Source organism: Colobus angolensis, unplaced genomic scaffold (genome assembly GCF_000951035.1).
Source record: "Colobus angolensis palliatus isolate OR3802 unplaced genomic scaffold, Cang.pa_1.0 Scaffold92, whole genome shotgun sequence".
Classification (NCBI taxonomy): domain Eukaryota; kingdom Metazoa; phylum Chordata; class Mammalia; order Primates; family Cercopithecidae; genus Colobus; species Colobus angolensis.
Genome location: NW_012123154.1, coordinates 3,033,871 through 3,052,721, shown reverse-complemented (window position 1 = coordinate 3,052,721; position 18,851 = coordinate 3,033,871). Strand labels below are relative to the sequence as shown.

The 18,851-nt window shown below is 43.5% G+C and overlaps 1 protein-coding gene across 1 annotated transcript in view; it reads right to left on the bottom strand.

The window, feature by feature from the left end:
* Positions 1 to 18,851, bottom strand: part of OTOA (otoancorin) — an 83,808-nt gene that overhangs the window by 10,069 nt on the left and 54,888 nt on the right. The window contains exons 20-22 of the mRNA XM_011931967.1: positions 14,689 to 14,818; positions 10,134 to 10,321; positions 5,664 to 5,819 (exon numbers count right to left, since the gene is read on the bottom strand). Coding sequence (XP_011787357.1) covers positions 5,664 to 5,819; positions 10,134 to 10,321; positions 14,689 to 14,818 — 474 coding nt within the window. The remainder of the gene's footprint in view (positions 1 to 5,663; positions 5,820 to 10,133; positions 10,322 to 14,688; positions 14,819 to 18,851) is intronic.

Genomic DNA, 18,851 nt, shown 5'->3' with positions numbered 1-18,851 from the left:
GTCTCACTCTGTCATCCAGCCTGCAGTGGCATGATCTCTGCTCACTGCAACCTCCCTCTCCTGGGTTCAAGCGATTCTCGTGCCTCAGCCTCCCAAGTAGCTGGGATTACAGGCAGGCGTGAACACGCCTGGCTAATTTTTGTATTTTTAGTAGAGAAGTAATTTCACTGTTGGCCAGGCTGGTCTCAAACTCCTGATCTCAAGTGATCTGCCCGTCTCAACCTCCCAAAGTGCTAGGATTACAGGTGTGAACCACCACACACCGTGCTCAGCCCCTTTATTTGATCAAGCCAGTTTGTGTCGGGTTTTCTGCCACTTGTAACTAAACATATGCTGATTCATTTGATCTACCTGTGTAGGACCTGAGAAAGCATTCAAGCCAATCCTGTGAAGATCAGCTATAAAATAAACTCTGGGCTGGACACGGTGGCTCACACCTGTAATCCCAGCACTTTGGGAGGCCGAGGCAGGAGGATCACTTGAGGTCAGGCGTTTGAGACCAGCCTGGCCAACATGGTGAAAGCTTGTCTCTACAGAAAAATACAAAAATTAGCCAGGCGTGGTGGCACGTGCCTGTGGTCCCAGCTACTTGGGAGGCTGAGGTGGGAGGATTGTTTGAGCCTGGGAGGTGGAGGTTGCAGTGATCCAAGATTGCGCCACTGCACTCCAGCCTGGGTGACAAAGTGAGACTCTGTCTCACAAAATAAAGTCTGGTTCCTTCAGTGCTCATGGGAGCAAGTAAAAGAGATTATGAGACCTCACAAGGCAAAGATGAGGAGACATCCAAGGACAGACCTCTAACTGAAAGTGAAAATCACAGGCTGTAGTCAATCTTCCCATCTCTCTCTCTCTCTCTGTCTTTTTTTTTTTTTTTTTTTTGACGGAGTCTCACTCTTTCACCCAGGCTGGAGTGCAGTGACATGATCTTGGCTCACTGCAACCTCCATCCCCCAGGGTTCAAGCAATTCTCATGCCTCTGACTAGCTGGGATTACAGGCATCCACCACCACACCCAACTAATTTTTTGTGTTTTTAGTAGAGACAGGGTTTCACCATTTTGGCCAGGCTGGTCTCAAACTCCTGACCTCAAATGATCTACCCACTTCAGCCTCCCAAAGTGCTGGGATCACAGGCATGAGCCACCACGCCCAGCTCCCATCTCCCTTTAATGTTAGTCATCCCCATCACACAATATAAATCATTAAGGTGTTGAGAGAAAGTGTTGAGGAAGATTGTGAAATGTTGCAGTGAAATTCCATTTTCATGGGCTGGTGCTTCCCACTCCTCAGGTCTGTTTAAATGCTACCTACTCAGAGAAAACTGCCCTCTGAACTCTTTCATCTCAAACAGCGCTTCATTCCACTATTCCCATGAGTACCTTGTCCATTTTCTGCATCACTTATCATGATTTTTCAAATTTTTCACTTTGATTACTCACTTTTTTGTCTGTATCACCAAGTAGGCTCCCAAAAGAAAAGGACCATATCCAGGTAGTTTACCATTGAGTCCCCAGCACCTAGCATAATGCCTGCCACACAGTAGGAGTTCCATAAGTACTTCTTGAGTGAATGAATGAATGAATGAAACAACATCGGAGTGAGTGACTTACAGAAGTCATGGGCAATATATAGTCTTTGACATGCTTCACTTTGCTGCCCTCATGTAATAGACTGGCTTCAGGAAGACTTCTCATGTTTCTGAAAATAGGACTGGTCAGTGTCCTCATCAAGTTATCCTCCATGATTACAAAGCTGACAGCTACTATGGGGACGGGGGATTCAGTAACACCAGGCTTAGACTTATATGTCATTGACTTAATGGGACTGTATATCAAAAGTGGTAATAGCTTACATTGAGTGCATACTGTGTGCTGGCACTACTTTGACCACTTTACACATACTATCTCATCTAATCCTCCTAAATAACCCTATGAGCTAAGTATTAATAGTATCCCTAGTTTGCAGATGAGCAAACTGAGGCATGGAGAGGTTAAGTAACTAGGCCAAGATCACATAGCTAGAAAATGATCATTCTGGCCGGGCACGGTGGCTCACACCTGTAATCCCAGCACTTTGGGAGGCCAAGGTGAGTGGATCACCTAAGGTCGGGAGTTCGAGACCAGCCTGACCAATATGGAGAAACCTTGTCTCTACTAAAAATACAAAATAAGCTGGGTGTGGTGGTGCATGCCTGTAATCCCAGCTAATCAGGAGGCTGAGGCAGGAGAATGGCTTGAACCTGGGAGGTGGAGGTTGCAGTGAGTGGAGATCTTGCCATTACACTCCAGCCTGGGCAACAAGAGCAAAACTCCATCTAAAAAAGAAAAAAAAAAAAAAAGAAAGAAAAAAGAAAATGATAGTTCTAGGATCAAAACCCAGGCAGTCTCGCCGGGCACGGTGGCTCAAGCCTGTAATCCCAGCACTTTGGGAGGCCGAGACGGGCGGATCACGGGGTCGGGAGATCGAGACCATCCTGGCTAACACGGTGAAACCCCGTCTCTACTAAAAAATACAAAAAACTAGCCGGGCGACGTGGCAGGCGCCTGTAGTCCCAGCTACTCGGGTGGCTGAGGCAGGAGAATGGCGTGAACCTCGGAGGCGGAGCTTGCGGTGAGCTGAGATCCCGCCACTGCACTCCAGCTTGGGTGATAGCGAGACTCCGTCTCAAAAAAAAAAAAAAAAACCCAGGCAGTCTGAATCCACGGCCTATACTCTTAGCCAGTGAAGGTGTTTGGCTGTGGAGAAAAGATGGAGATTCAAGTTAGCTTTCAAATTTTTCTTATTAAGTCTTCACAATCAGGTTTCACTAGTTGACTCAGAGCAATTTGGGCTCCTCAACTATCAGGCATGCTCACTTTAAAATGAAAGTGCAAAGATACAATTTAAATAAAATTACTTTGAAGGTGTGGTATTAAATTGTCCGTGCCACTGAAACCCGGAAAATGCAAGCTCAGCCTGGAAGGTGATAAGTTAAAATATATTTCCTTGAGTGACTAGACCAGCGTATATGTAATGATCCCAAGACAATTAACACCAACACTTTTAGGCAATATTAACTGTTGAAAAATGAATAGCTTTAAGATTTCAATCTCTCTGTTCATCCCTCTGGCTTCTATAATAGTTATTTTCCTTATATTGGTTTTTGAGCTGAACTATCTGTTAATGTAGTTCCGTCGGGTCTGACTATTAATCTAGAAACATGCATTTAAGGTTTGATTGGGAGCTAAAGTTGAAGAACTGACTGCAAATGATACATGCAAATGTTAGGTTTTCATATCCTCTTCAAACATATTGATAAATCTCACTGCCATCCATGAGAATTAAAATCGGTGCGAAGGGAAAGAGATACCCTAGTTTCTAAGTTGGATGTATTTTTCCGTTTCTCCCAGACTGCAAATAGAATGATTTTAATAGCACAGTGTGATGTGGCACTTCTCAAACTAGTCAAAACCAGTTTTAGAGTCAAAGAACCATGGGATGATAGAATATCAGACTGAAAGGAACCTCTGAGTGTTGGGGCTAACCCTCTCATCTTGCAAAGGAGGAGACTAACCCAGAGAAAGAGGCTGTGATGATGATGATAATGATATGATGATGTTGATAATGACAATGCAATGATGTCAATATCAACTATGAAAACAGCTAATTTTTATTGAATACTATGTACCAGACATTGTTCAAAATGTTTTCAAGTATTTAACTCATGTAATCTTCATGGCCAGGATCTGCATGTTGCCCAGCTCCAGGGGGGCACCGCTCACACTGTATTCTGTTTGAATGGTGCCACTCAGAGTTATGAAACAAGGCAACTGTGATTACAAAAAGCTCATAAGAGTAGGGGGACATTCATTCATTTTGGTTGCTCAGCATCCACACTTTTCTTTGGAAAATTACCCTCTATTAGCTTCCTATTGCTACTCTACCAAATTACCACAAATACAGTGGCTTTTAAAAATACACATTTATTCTCTTATAGTTCTGGAGACTGTACGTCCTAAAATGGACTAGAAGGATAGGTTCTTTCTGGGAGATCTAAGAATTCATTTTCTTGCTTTTTCTAGCTTCAAGAAGCCACCTGCATTTCCTTGGCTCATAGCCCCATCCTCCATCTCCAAAATCAGCGGGAGAGCACCTTCAGATCTCTTTCTAGTCCCTCTGCTTCCATTATCACGTCACCTTCTCTATCTATGACCCTCCTTGCTCCTTCTTAAATGGACCCTTGTGATTACCTTGGGCCCACCCAAATAATCCAAGACAACCTCCCCATCTCAAGATCCTTAATCACATCTTCGAAGTCCCTTTTGCTCCATAAGTTAACATATTCACAGCTTCTAGGGGTTCAGATATGGACACCTTTGGAGAACCTTAATCAGCCTAGTACATATCCTTCCCCACTCGGCTCATGCGGTCATGAGATGGTGATAAGATGGACTCCACTCCCTGATGCAGGCCTCACCAACCAACATATTCAACCCCTGACCACAGTGGTTGCTCAGGGGTGGGCAACTCCATGAGTGGAGTCAATGCTGGGGTTTTTCCAAAAACTAATAAAGAAGTGGCACATTTTTATGGGCTTGTTAATTAGGTTGTATATAAGCCTAGTGCTGAAAATGACCGCTGAGAGAGCTGCCTAAGAATGAAGATAACATGAAAGGGCTAAGATTTCCCTTTCCAGCAGTACAGTGGATTAGACACCCTAAACTTCTCTCCCAATCAAAACAATTAAAATTCTGGGGAAAACTTCTTTAGCCCATGAAGGATTAATTAACATAGGAATGATCCACCTCCCATAAACAACTAGAAAATTTAACAAAATATATCAGACAACTGCATCCGGATATGGAACAACACAGAATCACAATCCCAGAAGAAAAATACAAACAAGATGAGCCCTAAAATTACCCTCACTTACTGCCAAAAAGCAGTTTCCAGGACATGGATCAGGAAGAGGAACCACAATACGCCCAGTGGCCCAGTCGAGTTGAGGATACAGAGATCCAAGTTGAGAGAGGCCAGGGCACTTATCTCTTGTGGGGCAAAGTATTAGACAGGAGGAAACTGCAGAGAGTTCCAGAAATCTGCAGAGATGTCTAGTACTGACTGCTAATTTGCACATGCAAAGAGTGAAACTCCACATAGGCAGGAAAAGAGTAACCAGTAATCAGAAAGGATTAGGCTGAGCAACTTCCAGAGCTCATGTGGAGCTGGAAATAGCTCACATTCTCACCAGCCAGAGTAGAGAGGTCTTGGAATACATGGAGCATTAGGTAGTGTCCTCAAAGGAATCATGTCACAGTAATGACAATAAATTAACCACAGAATAAAGGTCACTCTGGACTTGCCCTAACAAAACTCAAAAGGAAGCATCAAAAGGATCAAGCTGATTTAAAAGTAACTTAGGTGTACGACAGAACAAAGCCCAATACTCTTCAAAGAAATACAACTAAATCAAATACTCAACAATGTAAAATCCACAATGTTCATCACCCAATCAAAATTGCTAGGCTTGCAAACAACAAAAGAAAATATGACCCAGAACTAAGATAAAAATCAGTCAACAGCAACAGACTCAAAAATGACAGTGATGATGAAATTAACAGTAAGGATATGAAGGCAGCTCTTATAAATACGGAATAGTTAAAAGACCCAGAAACATCCACCCACCTGTCTCGGGCTCCATTCTATTTGCTGGGTTAGAAAAGCCACAGTGTCTATGGAACTGAGGTTCAGCTGCTCCAGCTCACTCTCATTAAGAGTCAGAGCAATGCGCCCTAGGGAGGCAATATGGTGTTCTCTCCAGTAAGAAGGCATGTCCCAAACCTTTAGGCAAAAAAAGAAAACAGAATAGACTGAACACTGGTGATGGTATTTACCATTATTTGAATGTTTGTGCCCCCCTAAAATTCATATGTTAAAACCTAATCTCCAATGTGATAGTATTAGAAGGTTGGGCCTTGGGAGATGATTAGTTCATAAGGGTGGAGCTTTCATAAGTGGGATTAGTGCCCTTGTAAAAGAGACCCCAGAGAGCTAGCTACAAGCTAGCCCCTTTCTACCATGTGAGGACACAGTGAGAAGGCACCATCTACGAAAAATAAGCCCTTACCAAACATTGGATCTGCCAGTGCTTCAATTTTTTATTTCTCACCCCCCAGAACTGTGAGAAATAAATTTCTGTTTGTAAGTTAACAGTCTATGATATTTTGTTACAGCAGCCTGAATGGACAAAGACAGTATCTAAAACAGACATAAGGAGGCCAGGTGCGGTGGCTCACACCTGGAATCTCAGCATTTTGGGAGGCCAAGGCATGCAGACAGCATGAGGCCAGAAGTTCAAGATCAGCCTGGCCAACATAACAAAATTCTGCCTCTACTAAAAATACAAAAAAAAAAAAAAAATTAGCAGTGCATGGTGGCGCACATCTGTAATCCCAGCCACTCGGGTGGCTGAGGCACAAGACTCGCTTGCAGAAGTTGCAGTTAGCCAAGATGGTGCCACTGCACTCCAGCCTGGGTGACAGAGCGAGACCCTGTCTCAAAAAAATAAAAATAAAACAGACATAGGGAAACCTACTGTGCAGCATGGTGACCATAGTTGATAATAAACTGTTGAATACTTGAAAATTGTGAAGAGAGTAAATGTTAAATATTCTCACAACAAAAACTGACAGCTGACAAGTATGAAAGGTGATTGACATGTTAATCAGTCTGCTTTAACCATTCCCCAATGTATACATATATCAAAACATCATAATATATATATATGTATATACCACAAATATATATAATTTGTATTTGTTAACTATCCCTTAATAAAAAATAATTAAAAATTTAAAAGATGCAGGGTAAATCTTAATATAAAGCTCTCTTTTAAATCAATAATAAAAAGATAACTATATTTGTTTTAAAAATAAAAGAAGACATCAACAAGGAAATCGCAAAAGAAAAATTAAATGTATGGGGAAAAGTTTATTCTCAGTCATAATTAAAGACATATACATTAAAAACAATCAGAGAAGACCATGTTGATTCATCATATGACAAGAAGTAAAAAGAATTATCATCATTTATGGTGCTGGAAAGATACAAGGTAAGGGATACCCTCATTTGTTGTAGTTGAGAATATAAGTTGGTACACGCTGTTGAGAGGGCAATTTGGCTATCTGTATCAAAAGCTTTTAAAGTATTTATATTCTTTGACCCAGAAATTCTACCTCTGGGAATTTAGCCTGAGTAAATGAGATAAGTACCCAACCGTACATGTATAAAGGTATACCTTGAGGCATTTTTTAAAATGTAACCTGAAAGTCTAACAATTAGCTAAATAAATAAGAACTAACCATAAATAAAATGCAGTTGCCCCTGTGGATATCTCCACTGAGGATTGGTTCCAGTACTCCTCAAAGATACCAAAATCCACGGATATTCAAGTCCCTTATTTAAAATAGTGTAGTATTTGCATATAACCTATGCACATCCTCCTGTATACTTTAAATCATCTCTAGATTACTCGTAATACCTGATGCAGTGTAAGTGCTATGTAAATATGTACAAAATGGAATGTCAAAAGTGCTACTGTATTTTTACGTGTTTTTTTTTATTGTTATATTGTTATTTGGAGTGTTTTTCTAAATACATTCTACCTGAGGTTGGTTGAATCTGCAGATGTGGAATCCATTGATATGGAAGGCTAATTGTATTACAAAGCTATTTAAAACACTGATATACACTGGGCACGGTGGCTCATGCCTGTAATCCCAACACTTTGGGATGCCAAGGCAGGCCTTGAGGTCAGGAGTTCAAGACCAGCCTAGTCAACATTGTGAAACCCCATCTCTACTAAAAAAAATAACAAAAAAACAAAAATTTGCCAGGCATGGTGGCAGGTGCCTATAATCCCAGCTACTTGGGAGGATGAGGCAGGAGAATTGGTTGAACCTGGGAGGTGGAAGTTGCAGTGAGCCGAGACCACACCATTGTACTCCAGCCTGGGCAACAAGAACAAAACTCCATCTCAAAAAATAAATAAATAAATAAAATACTGACATAGATTTACATTTTGGATATGAAAAAATATGCAGTCTGTACTGTTGGGCGTAGAAAGTAAGTTATTGAATAGTAGGTAAGTATAATATCATTTTTGTAGAACATGAGATATGTGTATGAAATATACAAAATAGGCCGGGTGCGGTGGCTCAAGCCTGTAATCCCAGCACTTTGGGAGGCCGAGACGGGCGGATCACGGGGTCAGGAGATCGAGACCATCCTGGCTAACAAGGTGAAACCCCATCTCTACTAAAAAAACTGGCCGGGCGAGGTGGCGGGCGCCTGTAGTCCCAGCTACTCGGGAGGCTGAGGCAGGAGAATGGCGTGAACCCGGGAGGCAGAGCTTGCAGTGAGCTGAGATCCGGCCACTGCACTTCAGCCCGGGTGACAGAGCAAGACTCCGTCTCAAAAAAAAAAAAAGAAAAAAAAAGAAATATACAAAATAATATTTTTATATACATAGTTTTGGAGTCTGGTAAGCTTCAAATGAATATACCAAAATATCAACAGTGCTTATCTGTTGATCAATGCTTATCAAAATATCAATAGTAAGTAAAAGATTATCACTGATTTTCTTCTTTATTATTTTCTGACTTTTCTACAATAAACTTGAAGTACTCATATAATACACAAATACAGTTATATTTTAAGAAATTGAATTGTTTAACCCTTGAGGGTAACTAGATATTCTACAACCATGTAAAGAGCTAAAATGGGCCTGGGTGCGGTGGCTCATGCCTGTAATCCCAGCACTGTGGGAGGCCAAGGTGAGCAGATCACTTGAGGCTAGGGGTTTAAGACAAGCCTGGCCAAACAAACCCCATCTCTACTAAAATACAATTATTAGCCAGGTATGGTGGCTTGTGCCTGTAGTCCCAGCTACTCACGTGGCTGAGACACAAGAATCACTTGAACCCAGGAGGCAGTTTGCAGTGAACCAGAGATCACACTGCTGCACTCCAGCCTGGGCAACAGAGCAAGACTCTGTCTTAAAAGAAAAAGAAAAAGAATTTAAAAAGCTAAAACAGGCCACAAAGCGACCTTTTTCTTTTTATTTATTTATTTGAGATGGAGTCTCGCTCTGTCACCAGGCTGGAGTGTATGACGCAGTCTCGGCTCACCACAACCTCCGCCTCCCGGGTTCAAGCAATTCTCCTGCCTCAGCCTCCCAAGTAGCTGGAACTACAGGTCCTTGCCACCACGCTCGGCTAATTGTTTGTATTTTGAGTAGAGATGGGGTTTCACCTTGTTGGCCAGGCTGGTCTCGATCTCTTGACCTTGTAATCTGCCTCCCAAAGTGCTGGGATTACAGGCATGAGCCACTGTGCCCAGCCTCCTTTTATTTTGTTTTTGAGACAAAGCCTCAGCTCTGATGCCCAGGCTAGAGTGCACTGGCGCAATCTTGGCTCACTGCAACCTCCACCTCCTGGGTTCAAGCAATTCTCCTGCCTCAGCCTCCCAAGTAGCTGGAACTACAGGCGCCTGCCACCCGCCTGGATAATTTTTGTGTTTTGAGTAGAGACGGAGTTTTACCATGTTGGCCAGCCTGGTCTCGAACTCCTGACCTCCCATGATCCGCCCGCCTAGACCTCCCAAATTGTTGGGATTACAGGCATAAGCCACCGCACCCAGCCAACAAAGAACCTTGTTAAAGATGGAAAACTACTTCCAGTCCTCTTTTTACTCCTTTCTGTTATATTTTCAGACAAATTTGCAACAGATTCTGAGAAAACCTGCTATGAGCAGCAGCTGGGGCTCTCCATGTGAAGGAATAAAAGGGCTAATTCTTGGAAACCGCCTTGGTCAGAGGCATTGGGACATCCACAGAACTTTATCCACTGAGCATCTGCTAGATGCCAAGACACATCTCATCCCATTCTCTGCCACAGTCCTAAGAGGGAGGAACTGGAAATTTCCTCCTTTCTCAGATAAGGAGATCACAATATCACTGAGCTGATGCAGTAAAATTTCAAGATGATATATGTGAAAACTCCTTGAGGAGGGCTCAATGTGCAGAAATGCTGAACTGGTTTTCGTGTTTTTCTTTTTTTCCTCTGTTTAACATTTCCTCCCTGAGGTGGGCTTCACCTGTATTGCTTTCTCCTTCAGGGTCATCAGCTGAGGCCGGCTGAAACCCTGGACAGCTCCCAGCAGTTCCACAGTCCTGATGAATGTGTCTTCCTCCATGCACCGCAGGTCCTCCAGGGCCCAGCAGGCATTGGCTTCGGCCAACTTGAAGATGTCATCAGAAGAGGGGGCCGCGACTCCATGGCAACCTGAAGAAAGGGGAGATGCAGGGAAGGAAAAGAGGAAAGAGAATTTCAGGAAATGTTAGTCTGTGTATTGAAATGAGTAACATTCTTCGCCAGTCAGATTTATGCATGAAAGGGACTATAGAGTAAAAGTGGAGAGCAGGAGCCCAGGGACTAGACTGAATCCCACTTCTGCCATTTCTTGCTAATTATTGGGTAACAAAGTCATGGAAATGTCAGCTTTTTGCACATCCACATGCACAAACTAGGAGCAATGCAACATTACAATTAAACTACAAATTCCTTGAGGGCAGTAAGAGCTGGTGGTGAACCGTCCCGACTTTCGATTCAAATCCAAGGCTATTTAACCTCTCTGTATTTCAGTTTTCTTGTCTATAAAATGGAAATAAAATCACCTCATAGGATGGTTGTGAAAACTAAATGTGTTATATATAAAGCACTTAGAACAGTGCCATGCATACAGTAAGCACTCAATACACAATTTCTGTTGCCTGCCTCACCCCCTATGCCTCTGAGTTTGCAACCCAGCATAAAGGTTCCAAAATTATGAAGGAGTCTTCCTATAAAAATGGGAAGATGGGCTGCACGGTGGCTCATGTCTTCAATCCCAGCACTTTGGGACGCCAAGGCAGAAGGATCACTTGAGCCCAGGAGTTCAAGACCAGCCTGGGCAACATGGCAAGACCTCATCTCTAAAAAAACTGCAAAATATTAGCTGGGTATGATGGCACATGCCTGTAGTCCCAGCTACCCAGGAGGCTGAGGTGGGAGGATCACCTGAGCCAGGGAGGTCAAGGCTGCAGTGAGCCGTGATCATACCACTACTCTCCAGCCTGGGTAACACTGAGACCCTGTGTCAAAATAAAATAAAAAATAAAAACTAGGAAGATGAGTTGCTGTCCATGAAAATCATAGTGGGGGTTGTGGATTTCGCATCCCAAGAGAAAAGAAAAATGAGCCCTTTGCACTTCCCTTGGCAAAAGGAAAAACAGCCATTTCGGTCTTTGAATAACGTGGACCTTACCTACTCAAACCAGTTACCAACCAACATGCAAATGAGATATTGTCTTTGCTGGCTCCAGTGTGCCCAACCTGGGAGAAAACTCTAGGATCCTTAAGAGCAACCATGGATTTCTTGTCTTAGCAGCAGACCACCACTGATGCTGACAGATGCACCAACCTCACCCAAGGCCAGGGCATTTCCCAAGCTCCATGGCCTCTCTCTTCTCATTGCACCTTCAATGGAAATTCACTGCATTCCAATCAAGAGGCAAAAGTAGACCAGATCAAAGATGCCAGTTGTGGTCCTCAAACATCTTCATCATAAGCCACTTGGAAGGGACTAAAGATCCATCCCTCCCTAGGCCAACCCCCACCCCACTCTCTAGTGAAAACAACATCAGTGGTAGCACAGAACTAGAGAGGGCAGAATGGTTGACTAGTACATCAGGGACTTGGTCTTATCACCGTGTCTGTCCAGGGCTTAGAATAGAGCCTGGTACATAGTAGGCGTTCAGCAAGTATCTGTGGGTGAATGAACACACACACACACACACACACACACACACTAATATAAAACCAAGCAGTAATTCTGCTAATTCATTAATCACTAAAGCATAGCAGCAATTAATACCCAGAACCAACTACAGAACACTCAAACTATGCACTGATACCAGAGCTTCCTTCCCCTGAGCGTGGAAAGCCTTACTTTTGTGTACTACATGCACACAGTAAGAGCTCTGCAATATGATGACATGGACTGCTAGACCTTGAAGGCAGTGGGAGCCAGTGGTGCTCACCATCAGCTTTGGGTACAAATCCAAACACTGCCATTTACTAACTCTGTGACTTTGGACAAGTCCCTTAGTCTCCTAAGCCCCAGTTTCCTTCATTTAAAAAACAAGAGAACACCCAAGCCTGGAAATCCGCAGCCCTAAATGGGAATAGGCATTCCTGTTTTCACACCCAAGTGTTACCTTTTGGCCTGCCACATCCCACTATCCTGTACCCATATAAACCCCAAACCCCAGGCTCCATGAGCATATAAGCAGGTGAGCAGATGAATAAAGAGAAGAGGAGCAGAAGAGCAGCATGGCAGAGAAGGAGAGAAAAGAAGAAGCGTCTGAATACCAAGAAGAGTTTGGCTGGGGACAGTTGGAAAGGAGATTGGCCACAGGACAGCCAAACTCCAGGGGAAGATCATCTTCCCACTCCATCCCCTTTCTAGCTCCCCATCCATCCCACTGAGAGCCACCTCCATTACCCAATAAAATCCCCACATTCACCAAGAAAAACAAAATGGGAGAACAGCATAATGCATGGAGGGATAATCACCCAAGGTACACATAAATCCAATTGTGACACTTCTTTGCTCGATGTCACATGATGTCTCCACCCAGAGTAAAAGCCAAAGTCATTAGGGTTTCCTTTATCAGTCCCTACATGGCTGGCCTTGTCTCTCACTCCCCTCCAAACACACTGGCTCCTACCTCCCACTCACAGTAGTGATCCTGTCGCACTCTCTGCCTGGAAGACTCTAATTGAAAATATTCACATGGCCCACTCGCCCTTGAGTCTTCATTCAAATGTCACCTTCTCAATGAGACGTTCCTTCATGGTTCTCTTTTCACATGACAGTCCCCCTCCCAACACTCATGGCCCATTCCCTTGCTTTATTTTCATTCTTGGCACTTTTTATATGATATATCATATATTTCACTTATGTATGGACTTTATTGTCTTGCTACCCTCCATTTGAAAGTAAGCTCTTTGTTCACATAATTAGTGATTAACTAATATTTGTTGGGTGGATGAAAGCAAGCACTGACTGTCAACTACTACCATTGGATCTGATTAACTTTGTCTCCTCATGCCTGGCCCCAGTCTGCACTTAGTAGGTGCATGGTAATGATAATAAAATACCTAACACTTGGACAGGCATGGTGGCTCACATCTATAATCCCAGCACTATGGGAGAACCAAGGCAGGATGATCACTTGAGTCTCAGAGTTCAACATCAGCCTGGGAAACATAGCAAGATCCTATCTCTACAAAAAATAAAACATTATCCAGATGTGGTGGTGCATGCCTGTAGTCCCAGCTAACTTGTAAAGCTGAGGTGGGAGGATCTCTTGAGTCCAGGAGGTCGAGGCTGTAGTGAGCCATGATTACACCACCGTACTCCAGCCTGGGTGACTAAGCAAGGCCCTGCCTCTATAAAATCAAATTTTAGGTGGGGGCACAGTGGCTCACGCCTGTAATCCCAGCACTTCGGGAGGCCAAGGCGGGTGGATAACCTGAGGCCAGAGTTCAAGACCAGCCTCGCCAACATGGTGAAACCCCACCTTTACTAATAATACAAAACTTAGCCAGGCGTAGTGGCACATGCCTATAATCCCAGCTAGTCAGGAGGCTGAGGCAGGATAGTTGCTGGAATCTGGGAGGCGGAGGTTTCAGTGGGCCGAGATCATACCACTGTACTCCAGCCTGGGTGACACAGTGAGACTCCACCTCAAAAATTTTTTTACAAATCAAATTTTAAAAATATCTAACACTTATTAAGGATCTGCTACATGACAGACATTCTTGTAAACATGTTTCTGGGCTTACCCCCATTAATTCTCACAATAACCCAGTGAAGTAGAGACTTTCATTATCCCCATTTGATAGAGGATGAAAACTGAGGCACACAGAGGTTAAAGAGCTTACCCAAAACCACACAGCCAGTAAGTGGCAGACTCAGGAGAGAAATCTAGCCAGCTCAGCCCTGTCACTGCAATGTTAAACCACTAATCCATGTTGGTCCTTTAAGTCAATCCTACTGAAATGTTTGTTACACGTATTCACTCATGAAACCTACTAGCCTGGGTATGGAGTATGGGACATGATTCCAGGTTACTTTACAAAACTGTAACTCTTTTTTGTTTTGTTTTGTTTTGAGACAGAGTCTCGCTGTCACCCAGGCTGGAGTGCAGCGGTACCATCTCAGCTCACTGCAAATTTCACCTCCTTGGTTCAAGCAATCCTTGTGCCTCAGCCTCCAGAGTACCTGGGACTACAGGTGCGCACCATTACGCCTGGCTAATTTTTGTGTTTTCAGTAGAGACAGGGTTTCGCCATGTTGGCCAGGCTGGTCTCGAGCTCCTGACCTCAAGTGATCTGCCTGCCTCAGCCTCACAAAGTGCTAGGATTACAGGCTTGAGCAACCGCGCCTGACCCAAAAATGTAATTCTTTGCCTGTAGATTTTGTCATTCTATTGCTTTGCAGACATTTCATCCAGTTCCCTGCATAAGGAGGCCTCTTGATGTCAGAGACCCTGCCCAAAATGCTGCCACCCCAGCAGCGGCTCAGATACCCTGGAAACACTCACCAGGCATAGGGTCAGAGCTGGGAATCTTGTCACTGCTATTCCGAACAGACTCAAAGACAGCCCAGAGGAATTCTTCAGGGGGCAAGGTCCTGGCCATCTTGGAAGCTGCTTGTAGAAGGATCTCAGGAAACTGTGTGAGAGAAGATGAAAGAAGATGAATAATAATTAAAGCCCCTTAAATACAGATTGAAATCAGAATTGAAACTGTCGCACTACTTACTGCCTTCATTCTTTGTTACAGCAACTTCTCATATAAATCTAATCCCTAGTCCCACTAATGTGGTCTCTATAAAGAATCCTATAAAATGATACTCAACCTCAATAAAAATCCAATAAAGGCTAAAAAACATAAATACATCACTTTTCACCAGATAGTCAAAAATAAAATAAAGCGCTAATACTTAATATTGGGCACATTCATTTTTCTGTGGGACTGTCAAATTGTGCACTATTAGCAGAGCAATCTGATAATATCGACAAAAAATGTAGGCTAGGCCAGATGCAGTGGCTCACACCCGTAATCCCAGCATTTTGGGAGGTCGAGGTGGGCAAAACACTTGAGGTCAGGAGCTCAAGACTGGCCTGGCCAACGTGGTGAAACCCCATCTCTATTAAAAATACAAAAATTAGCCAGACATGGTGGCATGTGCCTGTCATCCCAGCTACTTAGGAGGCTGAGGCAGAAGGATCACTTGGGCCCAGGAGGCGGAGGTTGTAGTGAGTCAAGAGCGTGCCACTGCACTCCAGCCTGGCGATGGGAGTAAAATCCTGTCTCAAAAAAAAAAACAAAAAAAACAAAACAAAAAAAAACATATATGTGTACCTACCCCTTTTTTGGTTTGGTGCTATTTCAAAGTTTTTACTAAACTTTATGTTTGATATACTTTGGATGTGTACCCTACCCAAATCTCATATGGAAATGCAATCCTCAGTATTGGAGGTGGGGCCCAGTGAGAGGTGATTGGATCATGGGGACAGATTTTTCATGAATGGTTAAATACAGTCCCCTTGGTACTGTCCTCACAATAATGAGAGCGTTCTCTCGAGATCTTGTTGTTTAAATGCATGTAGCACCTTCCCCATCACTGTCTTGCTCCTGCAGGGGCCAAGTAAGACGTGCCTGCTCCCCCTTCGCCTTTCGCCATGATTGTAAGTTTCCTGAGGCCTTCCCAAAAGCTGGGCAGATGCCAGCATCATGCTTCCTGTACAGTCTGCAGAGCCATGAGCCAATCAATCCTCTTTTCTCTTTTCTTGTCTTTTTTTTTTTTTTTTTTCAGACAGAGTCTCGCTCTGTCACTCAAGCTGGAGTACAGTGGTGGGATCTCCACTCACTGCAACCTCCACCTCCCAGGCTCAAGTAATTCTCGTGCCTCAGCCTCCTGAGTAGCTGGGATTACAGGCATGCAGCACCAAGCCAGGCTAATTTTTTTTATTTTTAGTATAGACAGGGTTTCACTATCTTGGCCTGGCTGGTCTCAAACTCCTGGCCTCGAGTGATTCACCCACCTCGGCCTCGCAAAGTGCTGGGATTACAGATGTGAGCCACTGTGCCTGGCGGTGTTTGTTTTTTGTTTTTTGAGATGGAGTCTCACTCTGTCACCCAGCCTGGAGTGCAGGGTGCAATCTAGGGTAACTGCAAGCTCCGCCTCCAGGGTTCACACCATTTTCCTGCCTCAGCCTCCCGAGTAACTGGGACCACAGGCACCCACCACCACGCCTGGCTAATTTTTTGTATTTTTTAGTAGAGATGGGGTTTCACCGTGTTAGCCAGGATAGTCTCGATCTCCTGACCTCGTTCCGCCCACCTCAGCCTCCCAAAGTGCTGGAATTACAGGCATGAGACACTGCGCCTGGCCCTTTTTATTTTTATTTTTTTTAAATTTAACTTTTATTTTAAGTTCAGAGATACATGGCAGGTTTGTTATATAGGTAAGCTCGTGTCATGGAGGCTTGTTGTACAAATTATTTAATCACCCAGGTATTAAGCCTAGTACCCATTAGTTATTTTTGCTGATCTTCTCCCTCCTCCCACCCTTGACTCTCCAATAGGCCCCAGTATCTGCTGTTCCATTCTATGTGACAATGTGTTCTCATCATTTAGCTCCCACTTATAAGTGAGAACATGTGGTATTTGGTTTTCTGTTCCTGCATTAGTTTGCTAAGGATGATGGTCTCCAGCTCCATCCATGTCGCTGCAAAGAACACAATCTCATTCTTTTTTACAGCCACATAGTATTCCATGTAAACCTCTTTTCTTTATAAATTACCCAGTCTCAGGTATTTCTTTATAGCAATGCAAGAATTGCCTAACACACGTCAGGTGCAGTGGCTCACATCTGTAATCCTAGCACTTTGGGAGGCCCAAGCGGACAGATCACCTGAGGTCAAGGGTTCGAGACCAAGCCTGGCCAACATGGTGAAACCCCGTTTCTACCAAAAATATAAAAATTCGCTGGCATGGTGGTGTATGCCTGTAATCCCAGCTACTCAGGAGGCTGAGGCAGGAGAATCACTTGAACCCAGGAGGCAGAGATTGCAGTGAGCTGAGATCGTGCCACTGCACTCCAGCCTGGACAACAGAGCTAGACTCTGTCTCAAAAAAGAAAAAAAGAATTGCCTAACACCGTTTATCATGAAAAAGAGGTGAAGAAGGGTTGTCTCAACATCCTGAATGGAGACTAGCAATGAGGGGACTTAGGGGATTTTGGGTTGCCTTGGAGAAAGTGCCGTTTCTCATCTATAATGAATACACTTTGTCAAGACTTGGGATATTATTAGGAGGCCTGTCTGTGGGCCCAGAGAATTCATCAAGCCCTACAAACAGCTATGCCTCTCTGGGTCCCAGCTCACCCAGAGAGAAAGCCTCTTAGCCTATGTAGCTCCCCTTTCTAGACTCATCTTCAGAATTAGAGTCACAGTCTAGGCCAGCAGTTCTCAACCCTGACTGTACGTAAGAATCACCTGGGACGCCCAGAGCCAGCTCCTACAGATTCTGACTAGTTGGTCTGGGCTGGATACCATGGATTGGTCCATCTTGGAATCTTCCCAGGTGATTCTAATGTGCAGCTAAGGCGGAAAGCAACTGCTCTAAGACAGTTAACTTTTAGAAAGCAATGTGCAGAGTGGAGTGAATGGTATTTTCCATTCTGTATTTTTTAAAGAAGAGTGTATATACACTCTTGTGTTTTTAGTAGAGACAGGGTTTCACCATGTCGGCTTGTTATATAGATATTTTTACACCTATATAAAACTTGTTATATAGGTAGTCAGGATTTTTCTGAAAGGATGCAGAAGAGATTGGGGACAGCAACTGCCTCTGAAGAGGGAAGCTAGGGAACTACAAGTCTGGAGTGGGAGGGAGACTTGCTTCTCATCCTATTATCTTTAGTGCAATTGGGATTTGTTAACCAGGAGCATGTATTACTTGTTTTATTAAACATTTCCAGTATTTAAAAAAAGAGTATACAGAATAATACAACAAAACACCCATGTCCTCACAACCCAGCTTAAGAAATAAAACATCACAACATAAATAACAAGTCCCTCCTTCACTCTTTGCCTTCCTCCTTCCCCAGAAGTAACTGTCACTCTGAATTTGGCATTCACTTTTACACTTCTCTTACATATAAACTTGGTTTACATATGCTTTAAATTAATTCAGCTAGTATTTATTTATTTACTTCATATCCTACTATAGATATACTTTTGCAACCTGGGTTTTTTTTTAATTCTACACTGTGTTTTTGATATTTCACAGTGTTGATACAAGACTTTTTCAACTTCAGAAGTTGATTTTTTTAAGATTAGATAGACATATGTATGTTCTCACTGATAAGTGGGAGCTAAACTATGAGGACCCAAAGGCATAAGAATGATGCAATGGACTTTGGGGACTTGGATGGAAGATTGTGGGGGACAAGGGATAAAAGACTACAAATATGGTGCAGTGTATACTGCTCGGGTGATAGGTGCACCAAAATCTTACAAATCACCACTAAATAACTTACTCCTGTAACCAAGTACCACCTGTACCCCAATAACTTATGGAAAATAATAAACATCTAAACATAGAAAAAACAAGGAATGGCTGGGCACGGTGGCTCAAGCCTGTAATCCCAGCACTTTGGGAGGCCGAGACGGGCGGATCACGAGGTCAGGAGATC